General features: G+C 34.7%; 3 protein-coding genes and 1 long non-coding RNA gene across 4 annotated transcripts; all 4 read right to left on the reverse strand.

Annotated features, from left to right (window-relative positions):
• Positions 1 to 340: 340 nt before the first annotated feature.
• LOC146739451 (uncharacterized) lies at positions 341 to 1910 on the reverse strand. Its single transcript, XR_014930101.1, has 4 exons — positions 1868 to 1910; positions 1148 to 1309; positions 966 to 1044; positions 341 to 381 (listed from the first exon to the last, which is right to left on the reverse strand). It is a non-coding gene; the product is annotated as an uncharacterized LOC146739451 (long non-coding RNA).
• Positions 1911 to 2044: 134 nt separating this feature from the next.
• LOC146739452 (uncharacterized) lies at positions 2045 to 9226 on the reverse strand. Its single transcript, XM_085502795.1, has 6 exons — positions 9000 to 9226; positions 4668 to 4747; positions 4306 to 4333; positions 3677 to 3832; positions 2335 to 2457; positions 2045 to 2130 (listed from the first exon to the last, which is right to left on the reverse strand). The coding sequence occupies exons 2-6, from the start codon at positions 4734 to 4736 to the stop codon at positions 2045 to 2047; spliced, it is 462 nt and encodes a 153-aa protein (XP_085358921.1). The 5' UTR covers positions 4737 to 4747; positions 9000 to 9226.
• An 8671-nt stretch (positions 9227 to 17897) lies between these two features.
• Positions 17898 to 20272, reverse strand: LOC144344779 (lectin BRA-3-like). Its single transcript, XM_085502367.1, has 4 exons — positions 20219 to 20272; positions 19224 to 19593; positions 18687 to 18766; positions 17898 to 17994 (listed from the first exon to the last, which is right to left on the reverse strand). Exons 2-4 carry the CDS (start codon positions 19424 to 19426, stop codon positions 17975 to 17977), a joined length of 303 nt encoding a protein of 100 aa, XP_085358493.1. The 5' UTR covers positions 19427 to 19593; positions 20219 to 20272; the 3' UTR covers positions 17898 to 17974.
• A 2295-nt stretch (positions 20273 to 22567) lies between these two features.
• On the reverse strand, positions 22568 to 24763 carry LOC102801355 (uncharacterized). Its single transcript, XM_085502796.1, has 6 exons — positions 24701 to 24763; positions 24488 to 24503; positions 24017 to 24304; positions 23384 to 23750; positions 23135 to 23214; positions 22568 to 22728 (listed from the first exon to the last, which is right to left on the reverse strand). Exons 1-6 carry the CDS (start codon positions 24761 to 24763, stop codon positions 22706 to 22708), a joined length of 837 nt encoding a protein of 278 aa, XP_085358922.1. The 3' UTR covers positions 22568 to 22705.
• Positions 24764 to 24964: the final 201 nt, after the last annotated feature.

Consider the following 24964-nt stretch of genomic DNA (forward strand, 5'->3'; position numbering starts at 1 on the left):
ATTCATTCAATTTCATGACGTTTATACCATTATCGAACATTAAACGTAACACGTCATCAATTTATGCGTATTTGAAAAGGACAAAAGAGCGAAAAAGAAAGATCGTTGCGAGAATTGGCAGTCACTGACACGGTTAGACGCCATTCCCAAGTAGCATAGATCATAATGTGATGTGTGTCTTTATGAAAATGGGACTCATGGGGTGTATTATCCACTCGCCCTCGATTTGTGGATCCTACTAGTCCATGACGTCTCTAGCGTCAACAAACAAGTGATATGTGATAACAAATCCTTTTCACATTTCATATGCAGAGGTTAATGGATATACACTTACCGCATAACGGTGTGTCTTCACGTGTAATCCTACCGTTTACACATTGACTGAAAAGAAACAAAGTCAATATTATAATAACATCTGTATTACGACAAACATGTGCAACAAGATAACTTGATAACGACAATACGGATGTCAAGACGCCCGCAGGAGAACAAACATTAAACTATGTATGACATATGACATCTTCCTCATCTGTGTGATGTATGCAGTATTAGAAGCAATTAAATGACATCAACAATCTAACAAAAACAAGTTTGAATCTAAGTGGAGCAAATATATGTTACCAACCAACAATTTAGACCCCTAAATAAATATACGAGCACGGGGATTTGAGAGCTGTCAGTTTATATTTGACTTTCAGTTTCTGTGTGACTCATCCCCACTATACTCATTAAAGCCGGTGAACGTTCAGAGGAACGCTTTCTCTATGGGGTCAATCTAAACTAAATAAAAACTGGTGTGAATATATTTTGAATAGGAACGCATAATATCAATATAAACATAATAATGAAAGCCGTTTAAGGTCTTGAATCCCTAAAATGTAATTAATTTATATGGAATGCTAATAAAGATATGCTTCCAAAAGTTCATTTTCATTTTAAATAGTTTCTTACGCATTTTAACTCACCATGCATAACACTCGTCGTTAATATAGTAATCACCATTTGGTATATAAGCATTATTCACATAGCAGCCCAAAGTAGTATCTGTCGGTACAACAAATATAATATATTAATATTCATAATTGAAAGAGTAAATTTATACTGTTCATACAATTGTGCAAACTGAATTATATTAACAATATTTTACCATCAGGACAGCACAGAGAATATTTATAGTTGGTATCTCCGAGACAGGAATACCCGAATGGACAGTCTTCTATAATAATGGATCCCGTTTGAGGAGTGGTACCACAAAACACTGTATAACTATGTGAGGTCAAATGAACACCACCGGGACATGGATGCACATCTATGAAAGGAAAACTTTTTAATATAATTTCATTTCTTTATCGCAAGCCAATTTGACATAATACATGAAACACGCTTGTTTAGACAACAATAACAATGTTGTAAAATTGACTGATACTATATCCATGAAGAAGTACTGACTTCAGAATCATTGGAGCTAGATTGATCGTGAGGAAAATCATAATACTTAATAAAATTTCTAAAAAAAATCTGTATGATTTGATTGCACATGCTGTTAATAAATTATTAATTTGCTTAACTAAAAATGGATTAGTTTAAGACAGTGATGTGTAGAAGTTTATTCTAAATTACATTTCATCATGTGAGGTAGGTTATGTAAGAATTTATATTATTGTGTCTTGGTTACTGTACATGAACAATCAAACTCCGTGTATTGAGTGCTGGTACCATGATAATTAAATTACTTTGCAATTTTACGTTCACAAATCTCTGAAATACGAGACATCTTTTATGAACATAGTAATGATTGATAAACTATGAACTAAAAAAGTATTAAATTTAAAGGATTTTGTGGTGGAAACTTTTTAAAGGAACTCACCGCATATCTGTACAATGCACCTAAACGCCGTGCCTTGACACTGAGTAAAGAAAGTAAATTATATATTCAAAATAATAACACATACACAAATAAAACAGAATTCACTGTCGTGTTTACTTTATATTACAATAAACGTGAATATTGAATGAACCGTGACATTATAATATTGCATTGTACTCATACATACCATAGGACACAGTCTATTATACGATAGGCACCATCTGGCCAGAATGAACCATCACTCATAAGACACCCATACGGCTCTACATAAAATGGGGTTAGCAATATACAAACGTTACTCCTATTGTTAACCAAGGCGAAACCGAGGTAGAAAATAAGTTATGATGTCATTGACATTGTATGTCCACTGTTTCTGGGGTGAACTTTGTTGTTATTATATCGACTAAAGCATATATTGAAATGTCATTGTATGTGTACTACAATATACATTGATATCAAATTCTTACTTGTTACAGCAACCTTGCAACAATCATCACAACATTTTTCAGAGGTACCGCAGTTCCTGTCACTTATGCACGGGACACATATTTGGTCATCATTACCAATTCTTGGACATTCGCCAAGGTGATCTAAAAATAACAAAGTACGGAACGACAATAGCATCAGAAGTAGGAACATTTGATAAATGCGTTTAAAACTCTTTAGCCCAACTGTGAAGAGGAAGTATAAAAATATACAGAGTACGTGTATTAAAGTAAGAAATTCCAAGCTTCCGTGATTATAAAACAAAACAAATCTTTAAGAAAACCAAAGCTTCAAAATAAAAGCTATAAGGTTTATACAAACAGCTGACGTGTGAGTGTTATGGAACTTATTTTTATAAATGAAGTGGTGGATATCTAGCGTAATTACGGTATAGAAAGATAATAACTAACAATAATAATAATAACTAACTTTGCTAAACTACGAACATGCTGAACAAGGCAAACACATCAAACAAATTAAGGAGCAATTCAAAATAAAGTTCTGAAAGATGGATATACACAGTTATTTGTTGTGCCACATTTCCCACTCATGTTTTGATATCAAGATCACAGGGTGTATCGTTTAGATTTTCAAATACATGTCAATAGTTTGTAAAAAGCTTAATGAAATATTTGATTTGTTATTAAAATATGTCTATACGCAGACGACACTTTTGACGTTCTAAGTAATCAAGCTTAGCCGAGATAAAAACAGTTTGACAACATGAGGCGGGCAATTCTCAGCCTGAAGACTCGAATCATGATTGCATCTTTATATTTAAGTTTGTTACAACCTCCTTGGTAAAAAGTGTAACTTTGAATGTAGGACTTTTGAAATCGTAATATTTTACGATATAACAAGAGTGAAAATATACTGGAACATTTACTTGCGTGCAACAAATTCTTCAGTACGGTTTATTATATCCAAGTCGTATTATAATGAGGTAAATCATCAATGATATTGACTCATAGTTGTATTATTAACTATTTTTGACGTATTACAAAACATACACTTTAATGATTACCAAGTCGATCTAGTTTGCGATTAACCCGAATGCATAATTTGAGCTGTGGATTAATGATTCAGAACATTAAACCAGTAAACAAAGATAAGTCTGCTGAAACATTTCTGTGTTCCAATGTTGCAATAACATATCCAACCATAAATCCTCAAACAAAAGTCTTATAGGGAAATCTACAAGTCCAAGAACACAAAACAATTGATTGACAACCATTGATAAAACGGCACACAAAAACAAAAGAAAACTACATAGTCAATAAATAAGGTGGTACTCAATGATATAATCAGTTATGGTATAATTACCCGAACAATCCAATACATTGCCGTCAGCATCATAGTATATAGCGTTACAACCACCGCAGTAATCAGCTTCACATCCAGCATAAGGAAGTTCGCATGACGTCACATCACATGGATCCACTGAGCAGTTAACCAATGATCCATCGGAACATCTCAATTCTAGAATAATATTTCAAATATATGAAATGACTTTCAACAACACAGTCGTCACTACAATCTATATGATGCCTGATATACTTTATAAACTATTGTTATTATAATAGTATTTCAAACTATTTTACAAACATTTCACTAAATAGGGTCAAATCGTGGAGGTAAAAAGAGATTCAAGGGAGATAAATAGGCTTCAAAGTATGCAACCATTGAGGTACATACCTCCATGTTGCAACCAAGAGAAAATACGAGTTTGTAAAAAAATGAGCCCGAGCTATAATATATCAACCCACGAATGCAGATTAGAATATAATTCATATCACTATTAATCAAAGCTCTCCAAATATATTGATATTGATTTGGATAATATCTTACCCAGGCTATCACTTCACACTATCGATATTTGTAACACACCGTGTAGTTTTGAATAATCAGGAATATCGTGTTAATACGTTGAAACAATGAACAAAAATACTCACCAGCAGTGGCGCTTATTATTTCAACTTGCTGGTGTGTCGAGAAAAAGAAAAGTACGGCGTTAAGTTTACACTGAGGAAGGCAATAGATGTGATATACAACGTGAATTTGAAAAGGCATGTGTAATCAGGACGTAAAATGTATAGAGAAAGTAAAATTGTTATTATACTACATACACTTGTGTTTTTGCCCTATCTAATGTTTTTTCACTTAGGTATTGAAATGTTCCCAATATATAGTGTCTTGGTAACGTGCATTCAATTTAAGCTTCTGTCGAAACTAAATTTTCGTTTAAGTGGCCCAAGACAATCAGGAGGAATATATATACAACAACGGAAATGAGTATTTATTTATTTATACTTACCCTTAAACCGCGTGCATTTGCACAGGCAATTACGCATGTGTAAACTACCAATAATAAACTTAACTTCATGTTGCAGACAACTGAATCAAAACATGGTGAAAAATTTAGTGTGATAAAAAACGTAAATTAATAAAGGCGATAAAATAAAGCGCACCGATTCGCGGAACACTGTGAGCAACAGCCAATGAGATTATACTAGTGCATCGCCTCGTTTCGTTTCATTAATGTGTTTAAGGGCGTGTTTATATTTGGAGTAATGTTTGATGACATGATTACTATTTTCTGGAGTTCATTTATTTCGTGGTTTTTACACGCTCCAGGACGGGTTGTCGCCTATATCACTTACACATTGAGATATAGTAAATTGTCGCTCTGTCAAGACAAACAAGACGTCCTGCTCGATATGGGACTCATAGCGACATACACAACGCGTGTAAAATCCATTGGTTGCAATACATTTAATTCTTAGACGCGGCGCAGCGCGACGACCACCGAATTTTAAACGCGACTTACCAACCAATGTTAGATAACCAATCACACACTAACAAAGCTATAGGGAGTGCACTCAATAATAAAAAGTGAAATTCAATAAATTAATAAAGATTCGAGATTTGCATATTTATTGTTAATTATATTTGTGAATAATCAAATTGACCAGATGTTAATAGTGTATATATCATTTCAGCAGCAACCTTGTATCCTGTTTTATGCATAATTACTTTCTACCAGAAGTTAATAAAAAAGGTACACAACCAAGCAAACTGATTAATATTTGTCGAAAGAACATACGTCACCGTGTAATTAATTTCCACATTAAGATCAGTGCTGCCGAATGTAATGCATATTAAAATTATTTATGTTTTGATACAACGAGCGATCAGATTTAAAGCGTAACGAATCAGATTATTATTTCTGTGGGTCTGAAGTTGTACATACGTTTGGATTTTCGTTAGTATTTAGTTACTCGTTCAAAATTTACACGAGAGAACGTACTCGCGCATTACCATATTGAATAGAACACCTGATTGATTGGTTGGTTGGCTGGCTGGTTTTTTCATTGCAATTCGGATTGAGCGTCAAAAGAAATTATTTAATTAACATTACACAATTTGTTTAACTTCAATGCGAGGCATAGCCGCAAGGGTATGTCCGTCACCATGTTGATTTTAACAACAACATTCACACTGTGCTGAAACAAATACAATTCGGGATTACACGAAAATAAACGATGGACAGCGAATCAATATTCAGTTAACGCGTTAACGCTGAAGGTTTGCTTGTTCGGTAATACTTTCAGTACTTATTTTCTAAGCTAACACTCTCGATATTATGAGTCTACGAGGCGAAGTACCATATCGACCGAGTGTGGATTCAAACCACACTAGTCACTGTAATGACAGATTGTTGTTAACATAGGGAAAACCTTCTAAAAGCGCGGGAATGTCAATTTTTTTAAGTTAATTTAACTCGCGTAAAAATTCAATTTTGACAAAACTTTTAATGATATGAAGATTCAAATAAATACGTTGTAGTCATTCGTGTTTACGAATTTTAGAAGCATCTATCTGGTCAAAAACATAGAAAGGCCGACAAATCCTGAAACGTATGCAATCATAAATGTTCGAGTACAGCGTAATGCTGGTTTATTTTTACCCATGGCAGAAATCGAACAATTTGAAATTTGAACAAACCTTGGCAGTCGGTCTGTCTTTGATAGCTGAGATTTGAAATGTTATTATTAGTTGTAACGTATTTTAGTACTAAACATTAAAATACTGTATTTGTTTTTTTCCGTAAAAGCAGTGTTTTTTCGTGTAATTTATGTAAATGTGTCGATGTCACGGTCTTTTGTTCACGTTGGAAAGCAAAAAAAGAAATCGGCGATTTAGCCAGAGATTGCGTCTCAAAATCGCACAACGTTTATAATCACGAACATTACTACATAACGGTCTTATTTTGAAATAAATAACCTTAGCAATCAATTGTTTATATTCGCATAGTATTATAAGAACACAAATTGTGTTGCCACGTCATTACAATTATTGAAATATTGTGTTTCTAGAATAAAAAATACTACAGTCAGTCTTTAAATCCGAATCAATGGCTCGTGTCGTACATACAGTCTCGCTTGTCAGACTTTGAATTTGCAATGCTCGATGATACTGGATCCGCTAGGGCGCCACTCGCGGTGAAGCTGCGTGACATCGTGCTCTTGTATTACCATTCCAGCTATACACCCAATATTTGTATTAACCAATTGCCCAATATATATATATATATATATAATGTCGTCCAAAAATCTACATTCTCTGTAGATAACTGGATCGTTATTTGATGCAGGGAATCTCTTCCATAATAACTGATTCTTGTTTTCACCAGCTGCTTGACATTCACGTACAGCCTCTTTAACGACCAGCATTTTATCTATATATTCTGTCCATTTTATGTGCATGATTAATTGGTATTATTGACACAACATCTAGTAAACATAAAGGAAAATAAATCGCTCTACGTTAAGATGTATCTATATGTACGACTGACGAGAAGCTCAAAATAAAATTTACAATAAAATTTTACATCAAAATTAAACAAACTAATATATATGAATATATATATGAATATATATCCTACATTCCATGGAGTGTGGCATGACAGTTTACACGCTGATTTATTTCGGGCTATTTTTTCTAATTATCACTGAATCGGGATTGAACGGAGGCGTGAATCTGCACAAATAGTGCGATGTATAATTAACACACAATCTTAAGTGGTCAAACTTAACCAGACTGTATTGCAGATTCCACGTCTAAACAAAATCTCACGGATTTCTCACAAATTTACACATGATTTACAATCGACAGGATAACGCAAGTAAATATCCGGCGACATTATCCATAAAAAACAATACTCTGTGACCCCAAACCGTTTATCGTCGGGATACGCTGTATATTATAGGACGGATTCGGTGTACTGTATCAATTATTAATTAATGGTATTCAGATTGTAATCCTGCAAACAATTTCGTTTATAATATATATCCCTGTAATACCACTTGTTAGCCTGCATTATGCTTTCATCTCAAATACAGTGGTGTACAATGTTCCCATGATGGCATCCTCCGAAATATTACATTTCAATATACAAGTATATTCATATGCTTACGAGATTCTGTCAGGCAAAACATGTTGCATGAAATTCTCGTGTATTTTAATCTGTCCAATTTAACTTCCGGTTTATTTTGTGACGATAACGAAATGTCTCACTTTTTTGTAAAACCAAACTGGAAAAATAAAAATAAAACTTTGCGATAAATATTTGTTTATGTTGCGACGCATTATGATTAGCAGGATTTGTAGTATAGTAACACATTGACACCTATTACGTTATCGTCACCTTTATCATTTATAGTATTGTTTCCGTGACTTTTGTTATACTCTACATTTTCGGGCGTGTCGTCAACTTCCATCGTTTGACTATTGTTATCATTATCACCATTTTCATTAATGTCGTTTGCTTCATCAGTTTTATCAAGACTAGCAATAGTAGACTGATCAACAGGTATTGGTTCAGGGTCTGGCGGGTTTTACTATTTGGAAGAGAATGATCGCGAACTGGGTCGATTGAAGTTTGCTGTTGACTTACTGGGCAGTTTCTCATAATGCGAGAACAAACAATATCATCAGTTGACAAGTAGATACGATATTGCCGCTCTTCATGGGTGACATTAATGACACCGTCAAGTTCATTATAGTCGCACAACATATAAACTTGACGGCGAAAGGATTTGACGTGTTTCAGCTCGGGTTGTTTGCACCCGAGTGGAATTAAGCGCAAATTGCTAACAACGCGGCCATACTTTGACAGTTCAGTTTGAATAATGTGATTTAGTATATATGGGGGTACACCTGAGAGAATTATTTTAGTGGCAGGTTTAACAAGGGGTTGCACATGGGTAAAGCAGTCTCCCACTGACAGGCCAGCTGTACAAAAAGTTTCCACAGCGTTCACAGAGTCAAGAAAAACAATAACACTTCCGCTCACTCGGGAAGCGGCAATAATATTCACAGGTTTGAGAATAACAGAAATACTTTTAACATATGCATCAATTGATTCACATTTCAGACCATGCTTACATGTTAGCCCTGCAAAATGGTTAACACGTGTACTCGCCGTGGGGGCCGCCATCTTGGAAAGGCCCCACGACGAGCAAACTAAAAGTGAAAAACAAAATCAACTAAAATACGGTAGATTTTTACCGAGAAAACAAAATGTATAAACAGCAGTAACTAAGAAGTATTTACAAAACGTATTGGAATAAAATTAGTCACTTACTAAGTATTTGAAGCAGAGAAAACGTGTTTTTGCACAGCTCTAACAACGCGTGCCAGTCATGCGTAGTTAGTTAATTGGTTGGTTCGAATAGCTGCTTTTTACCCTTGACACGCAGATCGCCGCAAACCAACCGATCTGACACATACCGCGCGTGGAACTATGGGAAAAGTGGTCGGAACTATTTCCACACTGTGCCAACACAGATGGCGCTATTCGGTTGGTTTGCGGCGATCTGCTTGTCAATACAATTGAGAAACATTAGACCTTTAACCTCGCAATTTACATACATTTTAATGTTAATAAGATAAGACATGCTGATGAGTGTTGTGCGGTATTTTAATTGATCAATTCATTAAAGATTCAATCTTGCTAAAAATAAGGAGAGAATGTGTTCAAAACAAGAAAAAAATACATGTATATAGTTCCACGGAAGAAACGCTGACTAAAATGGTGGATGATTGATATTTAGCCTTCAGAGGCTAGTTATGCGTCATAAGACACAGGTCTGTGCTGAATAGCGCCACCTGTGTTGACACAATGGCTTTTCACAAACAATTGTCATAGTCAAATGATATAGTATATTTGATTGCAGATAAAAAATAAACAAACTAATAAACACACGTGAAATTATACATGGTTTTATTACAAACCTGCACCATCATGAAATCCCTATTTAACACAGACCAAAGACAGAATTGCCAGAGAGGGCGGCAAAACTATAATTACTTCCAATGTCATGGTATTTCACTAAATCTATGATGATATACCGATGAAGTTTACACTTTATAACATTCTCTTGTAATTTATTTTGGTGTTTTCTATAAAATAATTTATCATGTGAGTGTACACATGGCGAAAGCCAGGTTACAGCGGTATAAACACGAGATGTGTGTCCCTTGCAAGGGTTATTTCGCAGTAACACTCTCTCTTAATATTTTATTTTATTGAACAAAACACCAGAAAATAAGCAAGAGACTATACGCAAGTCTAATTGATTTACTGTTTAATGTAATTTTCACTGATTCATTTCATGATATGAATAAATTAGGTAATTATGAAACAGTAAATGCTACTGATACAGGGAACATTTATAAAATTATTACCATCACGCGGAAATAATTTGACATCATCATTATAACAACTCTTCATCTGTACTGTATCTCAAATCATATGTTACTAAGTGCCCGCGTAATTATAAAATCTACTAAACAAAATGTTAATCTTTGGAGTATAGAAATGGAATAACATCTCAAGCCCATATGTGTTTGATTAGGAGGTGACATAACTATAACTGACATACTCGAATTTACCTTTAATAACAGGCCTTGTTTACTTTAGTTATTACAACAGGTATATCGTATGATGCGCTTATACTGCCCAACGCCGTTGCTTTACATTCGCGTTTGTACAGTAAGGCAGAGTGTCGGAATTTTTTGTCATTTTAACGTCAACTATTCTATTGATACACATATAGATTTATATGGATAATTTTAGGTAATCAAGATGCGGACGCTACCAGTTTTATTGAGAATATCGATTGGGGCAGCATGTAGTTTTATTGTATGCAGGGCTGTGGTGAGTATGTCATATTATCGAGCATAGATTAGATTTCAGAATATCTTTCTTAAACGTCTGTTACCAAAAAAAAAAAAACATTGTGATAATATACATTGTTATCGCACATTTTTGTATACTACATGTTATTGCAAACCGATGTTAATGGAATTGGAAATTAGATCTGTGTCATAAAAAACGACATTTAACATGTCAATTACCCTCTCCCTCTGACCCGTGTATTTGTATATTGTTTAATTACTTTCATACTTATACAGTGCTCAAAAAATGTTCATTTCCAGGACACATTCACCCGCCCCGACGGTACCAACTCTGTACAATGTCTAACGAACCCCTGTGAAGTCATTCAGTGCGAGCGATATCCATACGCACGATGCGAGGTTGATTATTGTGGGGTGATGTAAGACAACATTCATCGACGATGATGGTAGCGTATTGGACTGCTCTGGTAATAACTATTATACGCTGACAGGCTTTAACAGCTACATTATAATTCATTATATATATACTATCCAGATACAAATTAAGCTAGTCAGAAAATAAATAAACAAACAAACAAACATACAACTAGTTTCAGATGATAATATATTTGATATGATATTTTTTCTCAAATATAACGCTCAGCCATATTAGTATGTTTGTAGAAATATATACCCGATAATCATGACCGATTTCTTATGTTCACCTATTAATTCATTTTCAGAACAAAATGATGATCCATGTGCGACAATAAGATGTGGATTTTATGCACAGTGCAAAAGGGGTAGATGCGTTTTGAATAATCAGAAGTATTCGGCATATTGCATATTATACGCACGCCCAAAATTACAGTACTTCCATGTGCGTGTTCTCGTTAAATCATATATAAACCAAACTTTGTTCTTTTACATATTTCAGCGACATACGCGACAGATGCCATTCCCCAGGACACGTTCATTTGCCCAGATGGTACTAAGTCTGTACAATGTCCGACAAACCCCTGCGAAGTCACTCAGTGCGAGCGATATCCATACGCACGATGTAAAGTTGATTACTGTGCGGAATGTAAGGCAAAAGTTACCAATGATGATGGTAGCGTACTGGATTGTACCGGTAAATTTAAGTTTGCATATAAGCTGTATGTCAGTCAGGCTATAGCATTTGCATCATGATTTGGTATCTATAGTAACTGAAACAAAACGAGGTGGCCAGGAACTAAATAAATAAACAAACTTTCTAGATACACAAGTAAGACAATGGGATATGATAGTTTCATCTATAAAAAATAAATAATCTGGAGCGGATAGACATTTTTCTGAAGCATAGCGCTTAGCCACTGCATGCTTTTGGGAATAAATCCCCGATAATTTTTTATAGTATTTCAGGCAGTGAGGCTAGACTTAAATTTAGTGACTGATTGCCTTAGATTAACTAATTTAATTCATTTTCAGGACAAAATCCCGATCCATGTGCGTCGATGAGATGCGGATTTTATGCGCAGTGCAAATGGGGTAGATGCGTCTGTCCATTCGTGTGTTATAAAGGGTATATACCAGTGTGTGGCTCTGACGGTAATACTTATCGAAACGAATGCTCATTGCGTGTAACCGCCTGCACAAACCGACAAAATATATATGTACAGCATATGAAAAAGTGTCAGCATGGTATGCATATATATATATTTTTACAGTTTCCCTTTGATTAATGAGAAGTATCCGACATATAATACAGAAGTGCACAGCCACATTTCCATCTGCATAATATTGTTCTTGAAGTATATCCTCAAAATTTATATTTCATGCCGTACTGTTATACGGCGCATCAAAACTGTACGAGTATAAGATGTAACGTGTATGTTCTACGTATGATATAATTATTTTGTATTTCACAGATAAGAATCGATGTACAGGTTTGTCACATTCAGGTCACTGTAGAGCAATGCTACTACGATGGTTTTTCGACCAATCAACGGGAACGTGTGAACCTTTTATCTACTCGGGGTGTGGAGGAAATAGAAACAGGTTCTGGAGCAAGTGGAAATGCAAACAAAAATGCCCGGACTGATTTGCAGTATTGTAATATCTCTGCCGCGGTGTTTTTCATCTTCTTGGCTGTGAATGTTCACTTGCAGAAACTATTGATTGCCCTTTATATAGCAATATAGTTATTCACGAGTAGTTTTACGAGTGAATTTTGACAATGCCATCGGATATTTGATTATTGAGTTCATGCAATATAAACCTTGGATGTATTAATGTGTAATAAATTGATACTATATGAAAAATAATAAATTACTTTTTTTGAAGATCAAACATATTTTTTTTTAAATTAGCTTTGACACTTAGTTGCAATTGCAATTGTTTTTCAAAACAAAAATTATAACAGTATATATAGTTAGCAAATTTATAAAGTCGAAAAAAATAAATCATTAGTTATCTTCCCTTGGAGATAATCTTTGAATACAACGAAGTTTGTATATGGAATTCAAAGGAAAATTTCGCTTGATTTAAGTATACTTACCTGTTGCAATACGATTAACCAGCATAGCCATTCAAACATCAGTGGTATCCTAATCGTCATTTTTTTGGGCCGTGATATGACATACATGACAACGTGTATCCATTTTATCAACGTGCATTCCCCTCATTGAGTAAGTAATTTGTAATATATGATTATTATCATATGATTAAAAAATGTGTACAATAAACACGAATTGCGTGTCGAGACATATATTAAACTTATTGAGTTTGCTTTAATAATTATACTAGTATAGGAAATCAGTGATTATAACTTTGACAAACTCAAAATTCATAAAAAGAACACTGAAAACTAATTACATTTGGCATGGTATGATATACCGAATTCTTTATAGAAGGTACCTAGGATATTTTTTTCTTTTTGCGGCAAAGTAATAATAAACTCTTGGCTTTCAAGTACACGAGTCAATTTACTTTGAAGACCAAATTTTGAAAAGTGTAATTATTACATATTGAAATTGTCTATGTACTTCAAATAGTCTTGATTTTGTATGTTGAATTATTCAATGTAAATGCTACTAATACCAGGATGTTGGTACAGCTAATATGCGGTTAACATAGCCATTGAATTTAATAGGCATTTTGTCTGAAGTTCCCAGGACATCGCTGATACGTACGCAGATCGACTTCGTTATTTAGTATGTACATCTTTACAGATTGGAAGAGTCCAATTTGTTTATCAATCAATTAATGGTAGTGTGTGTGGAAAATTCATTGACACGTTTTACAAATGCTAGGTTAATTGAGTCGATATATTGGACTATTATAAACGAGAATACCCTGAATTTATTCAATTTGTACTGAGTTGTACTCCTGATCAAAACAAGAACATTGACTTATTAATAGGTTGCACGACAATTGGATGATCGGGGAATTTTGACGAGTTGCCAAGCGACGAGGTATAATACGAAGATGTAGAATAACACAGCGCATTATTGCGTGGTGACGTGTATTTACCTAGATACAACTTTGGACAGGGTTTAATTGATCTGCAACATACTGTCTAAATACAATTAGAAGAAGATGCAATTGGCGATTAGAAAGTCCGTAAATAGAAGTACTTTTTATTATCAAGTTACCAGCGTTTAAAAACCAAGTATGTGTAAAACATAAGCTCAAAACCGTTTCATATTCAGTATTGTATAATTCCTTGTATGGTTGGAAAAAACATCCCTGAAAAATAAAACATCCCTGAAAAATATACGTTACCCATGTACCTTTTGTCTGTGAATAGTGATAACAATTTTCATAAATAATATTTAATGATCGTGACATCAACAATGTTGTGCCACTGTGTGGGACCAGACGTTACTATTATGTATGGATAGATATCACGTTCTTTTACGCCGTGGCATTGTATGTGAGATGACAGTCCGTACACGTGTGACCTGAAAGTAATAACCACGCCCATTCAGGAATTCACTCCTTTATTATTATTTATTAATATGTTATGTTGTTATTATGTACTTAATATGTAAAATCCACAAGTTTCTTGCCCAGAGTCGAATTATTCTGAATCTTGCCTTTGAACTAAATCTCTTAACAAGCGCGGCTATCGCAATGTTTTTTTTTCAAACGTGTTCTGTTTAACTCGCTGGATACGCCTATAGAGAGATACCCTACCATAAATTAATACTAGCTCACTGTCAGAGTGATATATCCATGCACAGAATATAATAATTACTAGAGGCAGAACAAGTGTAAATAATGAGCACATATACATTATGTACGAGTGAGTTTAAAATGCTCCGAATACAATTTACTGTATTAAGTTATGCATAATCAAAGATTGCAAAAATTAGTTGAGGGTAAAGCAAGTTAATTCAGTGGGAAAAAAGTCACAATTGATGATCATATATAATATTATGTTGCTGAAGTTATCGTGATTAACGTGTATTTAAGCTAAACAAAGAGCATCGTCCGAAGTCATGCACGGCATATAATGGTTTTATACGTTCTACTAGATCGTGTGGTAATTACTGATCTCACACAAACACGGCATACAAATCACCAAGTAATAGCACAATAGTGATTTGGAACATGTTACATATTGTTTTAACCACAAGGAAGACCATAGTTAGATTGAAGTTATTTTTTTTCTATTTTTGCACCAGTTTAGTCTCCGTCAAGGTAATTTTTTTTCATCTGCATATATTTTGCCCAATAATCAACACAGATATTTCTATTAGCGTAGATTGGTCCTCGTATTCTCTCCCAGTACATGCGGTAGGCAGTTTTTATTTGTAACGTACATTTCAAAAACGCACACTATCTAATCATTTTATATAACGTTGGTTCCTGGAACACTTTTTTTTAACACGTGCGAATCAATCACATGCGATACAATGTTGGATAACAAAATTATAACTTGGGACATCAATCATATAGAATAACGTGATTCATTAACAGATTATTAAAGTGTGTGGCAACATACATTTCACTTGACCTTACGATGACAACATTTCAAATAAATTGCTAATAAATATGACGCAATATTATAATAAATTAAATGCCGTAAATTAAAATGTATTGTTACAGTATTCGTGATTATATCAAACTGACGTATTCGACTTCCGCATGTAATGGAACATTTTTTTATAACCATGTGTTATCTTATTCCAGCAGTGAAACAGTAACGTAATGTCATATTTAGAGGTAATACGTAACATGGATGGATTGTGAAATAAGAGATTAATAAAAATTCATTTTAGTGTAGGATGCATGCAGCATATATAGAAACTTTCGTATCAAACTGCCCGGGACCATCTATACCTCCTTATTGTGTTTGTTTGAAAATATCTATATCCGTACGGCATTATTCTGATTAGATATACATTTACGAATAATGAAATGTTTCGGTGAAATAAATACAAAGTTATAACATGGCGCTGTAGGTGTGGTGCAGTTACTATGATGAAATTGTTTGCACGTGTCTGTTGATCGACTTAATTAGTTGATTACGAGCGAATGGCTGTGTTATGTCTGTCATCGTTTAGGCCCATTTGAGGTCCTGGACGGAACTCGACTCAGTGATTTGGAACTAATTACGAGATAACCGTCGCTATTCGGACTGCTATTTCTGACAGTTGGTATTCGCAGTTATTAATGTAGTGAACGATTAATCAAAAGATATGACGTGTTCAGTACTTAGTGTGATTGGCTGTATGATTGAAGGCCACGCCTTAGAGTCTTAATACTTCTTTGTAATTGGTTAAGGTTTTGAAAGTGAATAAAGTTGTTTTTAGTTGGTCTTGGCGAGTACACCAGGACAGACGCAGTCCTGGAGAGTCTTGACGCAGTCTTGGGCGAGTCTTGGGTCAGCCTTGCGATAGTCTTGGGGACTTTTCCCCAGGGCGCTGTGTCTTATAGAGTGCTCGACTGACCGACTAAGACGAGAGTTGAAACGTATTTCGTTGTGTGCATCTTATTTGACTGTAAAGTTTAAGTGACGTTCCCGATCCCGAGTTAGACCACGCCAATTACACAAAATATGTCCATGAAATGTTGTATAAACATGACCATGAAATGTTGTGTAAACAAATGAATATAAAAACAAGTTGTGTTCGCATTTTTAACGCGTGATAATAATTAGTGACAATATTAAATAGTTCAGACAACACATTAACATGTTTGCCTACGTCATCCTGGGATTGTATATTTATAACTTGCTTTTTTCACAGTACGTAAACAATGAAATTGTTTTAACATCAACCGACTTCAACAAAACGAAACGAAAATACACTTATTTCAACACAATCCGTAGTTATCAGGCTGTATATAAACCTAGAGTTGTCATACAACCTTCATGCGTACAGTCACAGTGACAAAATGTTCCTAACTTTGTGACGTCAAACTATATTATATGAGACCAAATCGTGCAACAGTGCCGTTTTAATCGCCGTAATACGAAGATTTCGAACTTGATAACTAAAAATACTCGGTTGGTACAACTATAATAACATATCGCTGAAAAGGATACAATGTCTGCCGATTACCAAAACCTAACGCGCCTAGATGCCACGCGTAACTAACTAAAATTATCATTCAATTCATACGCGTGGTTCACAATTTACAGAAGTTTGCTCATAAAATATCACTTCATAGAGCTGTTTGGTACTCGTGACGTCATGGAATGTTTTATTCACTTATCTTCGGTTTGTGAATAGCACTGACGCGCAATTTATAACCAACTTCCTCAGAAACTAGGAGTACGACTCAACATTCCACGGTGCCGTGATTTGTTTTCTTGTCCTCCTATTAATCATGGCAGTTCCGTGTGGTAAAGTGCATAATGCACATTCTAATGCCCTGTTTGGTGATTTGACAATATATATTGTTTGTAATTATAGTAAATATGAATGTTTAGGATTGGTTCATCAGATATCAGCAAAAGTGCATTTTCGTCTGAAGTCGCATTTACGGACTCCACTTCATCATTGAATCTGAAGTTTTTCAAGACTCCACAGTTCACTAAACATATTTTTCCCATTCTATATTTCTTGTTTACTTTCTTCACTAAGCGTATGTTAAACGTTTTGACATTTACTGATTCGTACTGATCGGCTAGGGGAGATGTTCATAAATGACACTGGAGCCGCGAAACTACGGCTGGTAGGTAAGCGACTCGTTTTATCACTCGGACATTTCAGTAGCCCAGGTGATTCAATTTATGCAAATCATAGCAACGTAGTCGTCGTTTCCACATGGAAACGCATGTCAAATAGTAGGTCTACAAACAAACTTCAGTGACACGCATCATAAACTCATCAAATGCAAATAATGTATCTACTTCTATTATAGATAATGAGGCCAATTATAGATGCCGACGTTATATTCCAGACAGCAGAGCAGTATAAGAGTATAACTTATACACATAACACTGGATCAGTTGGCACATTTTCCTCCTAAAAAATGAAGAGTTGTAATTATATTTAAAGGTTATAAACAGCAAGTGCGAATAAAATATATCTGTAAACCATTTGTCCAGTCATTATTGACTTAGAAAAAAATACCTAAATTAAATGCGAAATACAGCGAAGATTGGAAAGTCTGGTCCATGCGAGAATGATTTGGGAATTCTTGGAAACTGACACATTTATTTTGCTTGGCTACCATGGTAATATATTTATGCGTCAACCATACATGTGCACTTTCTCATAAATGATTAGACAGATCTTATTATCACAGGCTGTACTTTCAATCAAGCGGAGAAATTGATTGGCAATTAAATAACCGCTGACTTGGAGCAAATATTATAGCATGATTATAAATAAATAATATCATAAGTGACAACTGTTCACAACCTAGATACTAATTATATAACGATTTGCAGTAATATTGATAAGTTTGTTAAGTTTCTGTGTGAACACGAGCATTGGACATTTGGTAAGTCTATGTGAAATTCATAATACATTATTACGATGTTTTTGACAAAACTAAAACCATTTTGCCAATTTTACTCACAGTAAAAAGGACCCCACCAATATTCGTATCAGAAACAACGTATTACGCGAAACGAGTTGAGCAACGTGTCCATTGCACATTGCGTGGTGACCGCATATAAGTATACGCAAATCAAAACAGACAAAAAACTTACGGATTTCGCAAATGAATCCTTTCTTTTTTGTGCAACACTCATCGTCAATTTTGAATACTGGGTCGGTTCTCGGATATTCCCTTGAAGAAAACAAACTTTCTGAATTAGTCATCTGAATACTGCGATGTCGGTGCCGATGAGTGTAACGATAATGATAACTGCTTTGATTCGATGCGTTCGAATTCTTATTATTTTGTACAGTTTGTGCTTTTGAATTTAATGCACAGAAAATCAATCAATCAATCGATCGATCGATCATTCGAATCAGTCAAATTTCTGCTGACTTACAAAATATTGCTCACCGAATTTACTTACCACTAGTAATCAATCAATCAATCAATCAACGTTAACAACAGACTGTATGTATGAGTAATGTATGTTCAACATTTCAACGTGATATTAACATAATATACTTCAATATGAATGTAAATATAAAAATTATCTTGATACTCTAACACAAGTTTCATCCGAGTATTAGACACAAGATAATAAAAATCAATGTCTTATATGAAAACGTAATAACTAAGAAATATTTACCAGAGTTGACAGCAATCTTGGTCATGATCTTCATCCGCGCACCTGAGATTGACCTTGTTGTTGGGATTGTTTGGGGACCATACCATATCTTGCGTTTTCATAGCTTCCCCGGTGGTCCACGTAAAGGTACCTTCTATGTCCCGATCGTTGCAACCAATCCAATAACCGTGTTTAGGTGGATGACTGTACACTGTCGATGACATCAAAAACGTGCGCAGTGTATTGCGTACTTCTTACTTCTCTAAAACAGCCAGCGATGAATCAAACCCATCAATACTATACTGATCTCTACAGTAGTCATCAGCTGATTTCCACATCATGATTGGGCTGAGAAATACCTTGAACAAATCGTCTCCAATACAAAGTTCGTCTGAAAAAAGAATATCAAAAGTAGTTCAGAGTAGCACAATAGCAATTCCCATTAATAAATTTCACAACCGCAGCTGCAACGAGATATGTATGTTGAGTAAAGATTTTATTAACTAGTGATGAACTTAAATTCTCATTTCAATGTGAATACTTAATTATTGCCTAATTGTTTAACAATATCAACACTTTAATATAAAAATATTTTGACAATTTTCAAACGGCATACAACTTCCTAGTACATTTATCTACAGTACAACAACATGCTTCATGATGTGATAGGTTATCACACTATCCATGAAGATATACATAAAGATACACATTTATGTAAGTTACACCCTAGCCGATAAACGCCGAGACCACTTGGACGATTTTTATCAATGAAAATGGATACTAGCTACCCTGCCAATATGTGTACAGAAACATACAGTCGTCATTTTAATCGAATCTCTGTACTAAAATTAGTTCACTGTGTAGCTAAAAATATACGCAGTATAATGGGCTCTTATTACGATTCATATCCAAACATCGGATTTCGTAATCTAGCGTAGTTTCATTGCCACTGATGTACACACACGAAATACAATTTTGAAAAGTTTCTCTACATGCCGTCAAATTAGAAGACGTACCTTCAGCAGAATCATTATATGTCACATTCTGGACAGAACATGGACAAAACACGCGTACTTCGTAGTTCTGACATAAATTAATGGTTGTCATCATGGAAACATATCAAACCAAACGATAAATGACACTGTAGAGTCTGTGATGTCTGGTCCCACGGAGTGTACGGTTCTACCGCGGCACGACACTCCATCTCAGAGGGCGAGTCACAAATTTGATAATTTAGACGAAGATCTTCTATCAATTCAAATTCACCTACTGCTTCAAAGTCAACCAGACCGCCATTCTCGTCGTCCATCCATTCGGTCCATACATCACAGGCTGGTGGAACAAAAAATGCGTTAACTATCGTCAAAACAAATACATATGAAACACTAATACACACGCACCAGATATTATAAAGCGCCACAGTCACTGTGTAGTGTAGGATTTTCGTGTTGGAGTTGTCAAAGCGTTGTTCACGGCTCATGGTGTTCATCTCGAACGCGGCGCATTGCGACAACTGTAACACTTCAACATCGATGCTACTGATTTATTACGGTTCAAATATCAACAAACATTTAATTCAAAGCCAAACGCCACTAACAGATCGAAATCCGAAGACTGGTGAACGTTGCACCTGGACAACGTCCGTTAACTAGTGTTAACGTGCGATTAGTTACACTGCAACGGTTGTTGTTTCTGCGTGGCCACTATGAGCGTGTGTTTTATTTGTGAAAGGAACATCGATGGTCTGATAATGACCAGTGCTGATAAATCAATCGTGATGAAAATATGAGAGAAAATTTGCACTCGCAATTTAAGAATAACCTTGCTTTAAATGGGTCTGATTTACTCGTGGTGCAACACTTGTAAACTAAACAACTTTGAGATTATAATGAATGATACTGCATACTGTTGCTGTAAATAGCAAAACAATTATGACTATATAATATATATTGAATAAATAAAGATGATAGAAAAAAATAATAAGTACTACACCTTCTTATGCCGCATTTGTCTGAAGTAATAGAAATAAAAAAGAATATGTTTATGCATTGACATTATCGGTTATGCAATATATTAGCAAATCGAAAATACATCTTAATTAATATTATAAGTTATATACTCGCAGTAATCGAAGAGAATAAATGTATTTTGTGACATCTTACCTTTTGCAAAGATGTGAAAGAGAAAATGCACAGGAGCAGTACTAACAGTAGCATGTTTCAGGATATGAAAGACTTCATGAGTCAACGTACGACGATTTTATGGACAACGCCTGACCCGAATATGCCATTTCATATGTGATTACAGGCAATTAATATTCTAATTTATTTTGTGAAGTGGAGTCGCGTGTTTTGCAGTGTACTTGAACATTAACAGTTCTCGAGTTCTCGATTCATTTGTTAACTCTCCCCGATGTTGCTATGCCAATATAACTGAACACAAACTAAGTCATAAATACAAACCAATTCTAGCATTTCCTGTTGTGTTTATGATTGAATGTTTAATCGCCCATTATCGAAAGATAGCATCATTGTATATATGCGTTTATATGGTTACTTCGCACCAGTGTGTATCGATCTAATTTCTTTTTCATGTTATATTAAATTGTTAAGTATAAAAGTAACGTTGAGTACGGTGCAATGCGATATGTGTCTGCTTACTTGCTTATTATTTGCTGAAGTCTCGAGTTAGAATCCTGTTTTGCTTGATTAATATGCGCTTAATGTGTTTGTAGTGTTTGTATATGAAGTGTATAAGTTATTATTTACGATCAAGCCTTCGAAGAAACAGTCATGTTCTTAGCAAGCGTAGTTTTTCCCCCAGAAATGGAAGATGCCCATGAAAACAAGACAGTGTAGAAAGCATGATACTTACATGTACGCTATCATTAGGGAGTGTATTAACTGTTCCTGTTATCTGCACGTAATATCTCAATGGCCGCGTGATAAATAATTAGAATTCAGGGCACGATTGATCCGATGAAAGATTCACATCGACGCGACGAATTGCAAAGAAACAGCCAACAAATTTGGATAATCGCAGCAAAATAGATATTCCATCTCACACCCCCACACACACATGAAATCGAACAAATGATACACATATGCCAATGCACACACGTATTCAAATAAGTGATAAAAATATTCCCCGGGAATGAGACTAACCGAGGTAACAAGCAATACGTTAAATGCTGCATTTTCTGCCAAAATAATCTATAATGTCTTTGTTAATATTAAATGATACTGACACGGTTTCAAATTAGCTACAAACTCTATTCAATGTTCATTATCAATTATTTTTTGGTGACACTAATTGGGATTTGCGTTCAAAGTGTTAAACAGTAGATATTAAACAAAAATACTTCATTTGATTGATTGGTGAATGATGAATTTAATTGAGAATGTGTCGGTAATTTACATATCATTTATATTGTAAATGATTACTTATCATTGTGTATAATTGTCACGTCTTATAAACCACATATACCGGTGTGACATCGTCTTCTATGGACGTGCGCAATATCCAGCTGGAGATAAAATGTAAATTTTATAATCAGAGTATTTCGAGTAATAGTAATAAATGTACTCTGTAGTAGTACCACGTATTTTGTCTTTTGTCTCCCATATCACTGAATATGTTGCATGCTTCTTAACGTAATTACATGTTATGCATCTTTGGGCCGACGAAACGCAACAGGTAACGATATTAATACATCAGTGATGCAACACAAAGTCTGGATAATGTAAAATGCCACGTTTACGTTTATATTTTACAATAAATAATATTTCACATACAATATCAAAGAACACTAATTAAAAACGCTCCAAAATACCCAGAGTACAGTTATGCGTATTGACTCTTCAATAGAGAAAATAATTGATTCTAAGTGTTCATTTCGTTTTCGATATTCAATTATATTATAGTGAACTTACGAACTTCACAGATGAAAGCCTTGTTGTCTGTACAGCAGGAATCATCCATTTTGAAGGAAGGATCGTTTTTTGGTCTTTCCCTATAAAAAACATTATGACAATTGACGGATCAATACGAAGAAGCTCACAGAGTTCACCCATTTATTTGTAATTGCAGGACGGGAGAGATTACCTGAAGAATGACTTTTCAGAAAATGTTTGAAAAAAAGGAAGTTTGCAAGCATAATATACTAATTGGAATCAACGTACCACAGTTGACAACAATCCTGGTCCCCATCTTTTGCATCGCAATTACCGGTATATTTGTTGTTTGGATAGGAATACCAGGCACTGTCTGGCACATTAACCTTCTCTCCATTCAACCATACGAATATGCCTTCGTTTTCCTCGTCGTGACACCCAATCCAGTAGCCTTTCCCTTTTGGGTCGGAGAAACCTGGAACATTCTTTATGAACCTTCTCACAGAGTTTCGTACCTCATTAGATTCTAAATTAGCTAAACCGGCAACGAAGCCTTTTGGAGCGAAGAGGTTCTTGCATTGTATGTCTGCATCGTACCACGTCAGGGAGCCTTGCCAAACCATTTTATATAAATTATCACCAACACATAGTTCGTCTAGTATAAATATAAATAAAATCATAAATATTTGCAACAAATTATAACTGCCCTACTAAATCTAATGGTTATCATTTTGAACGCAGTTTTACAGTCGATTCGTGGCTAAAGTATACTCTGAATTGTGAATCTAATGAATCATGTTATCATAAAACAATCGACAATAGATAAAATCAAGCAAGTCGTTATTAATTAGTTTGAAACTTCCCGGTATTTCATGCTACTACAAAGTGTTAAACAAAATACAAAACGGACGCCATTCTTACCGTTTTCCAATGGCAACGGGCAACACAATCGAATCTTGTAGTTCATACAAGGGGAAACATTGTCTTCATGAAAGCATATCAATCCATCAGGTAAATCGCAGTGTACGGTCTGTCCAGTTTCGTACGATAGTGTATACGGTTCAAGCACTGTACGGCACTCAATACTGCTAGGGGTTTCGCAGAAATCATAGAGGCTACGAAGATCAGGGAGGTATTCAAATTCACCAAGTTGAGGGTCAACAAGACCACCATTTTCGTCATCCATCCACTGCGTCCAATTCCCACACTCTGTATTTTGAAATCAATGTTACTTTATGAAGTATTATTTTAAAACATGGCGCGAAAAGATAAAAACGAAATAGAATTGTCGGTTAATATCAGAAATATTATTTTTCAACTTACGTATAGCCGAATATACAATAAATAAATAAATAACTATAATTAAAATAAACACAGTAAGTCGTGTCTTACCTGTTTGCGTATTAACCTAAAGGAAGTAAATAGTAATATATACAAATTATATAACAAGCAATTTCTGTATATTTTAAATGCAATTATATAATACTGTAAATACAAATTACAGATCACTATATTATATAATAAAACATATATTCTGTATAGGTATTGTATCAATGTAAAGATAAATTATAGATCGCAAAATTATTGTCAGACAAATTTACTTACGCTAAATGCCCATGATAAGACTAAAAACAAATGTACGAACCACCTGAATTGTTGCCCATCCATACTGTCGGTAAACTATCAAAATTATAGTAAGTTGCTGTATTTATATTTATTCATGGATATCGAGTTCTGCCAGGCAATGTTAACTACAAATTACCCATTCTGTTGACATCAAAGGAAGTCATCATGGCCGCGTATATTAAAACGGATTCATTTGCCAGCACACTTTGTAGTTATTACTCATACAAATATTTCGATACAATA

The sequence above is a fragment of the Saccoglossus kowalevskii genome, chromosome 8, assembly GCF_978046115.1.
Source record: "Saccoglossus kowalevskii chromosome 8, keSacKowa6.1, whole genome shotgun sequence".
Taxonomy (NCBI): Eukaryota; Metazoa; Hemichordata; class Enteropneusta; family Harrimaniidae; genus Saccoglossus; species Saccoglossus kowalevskii.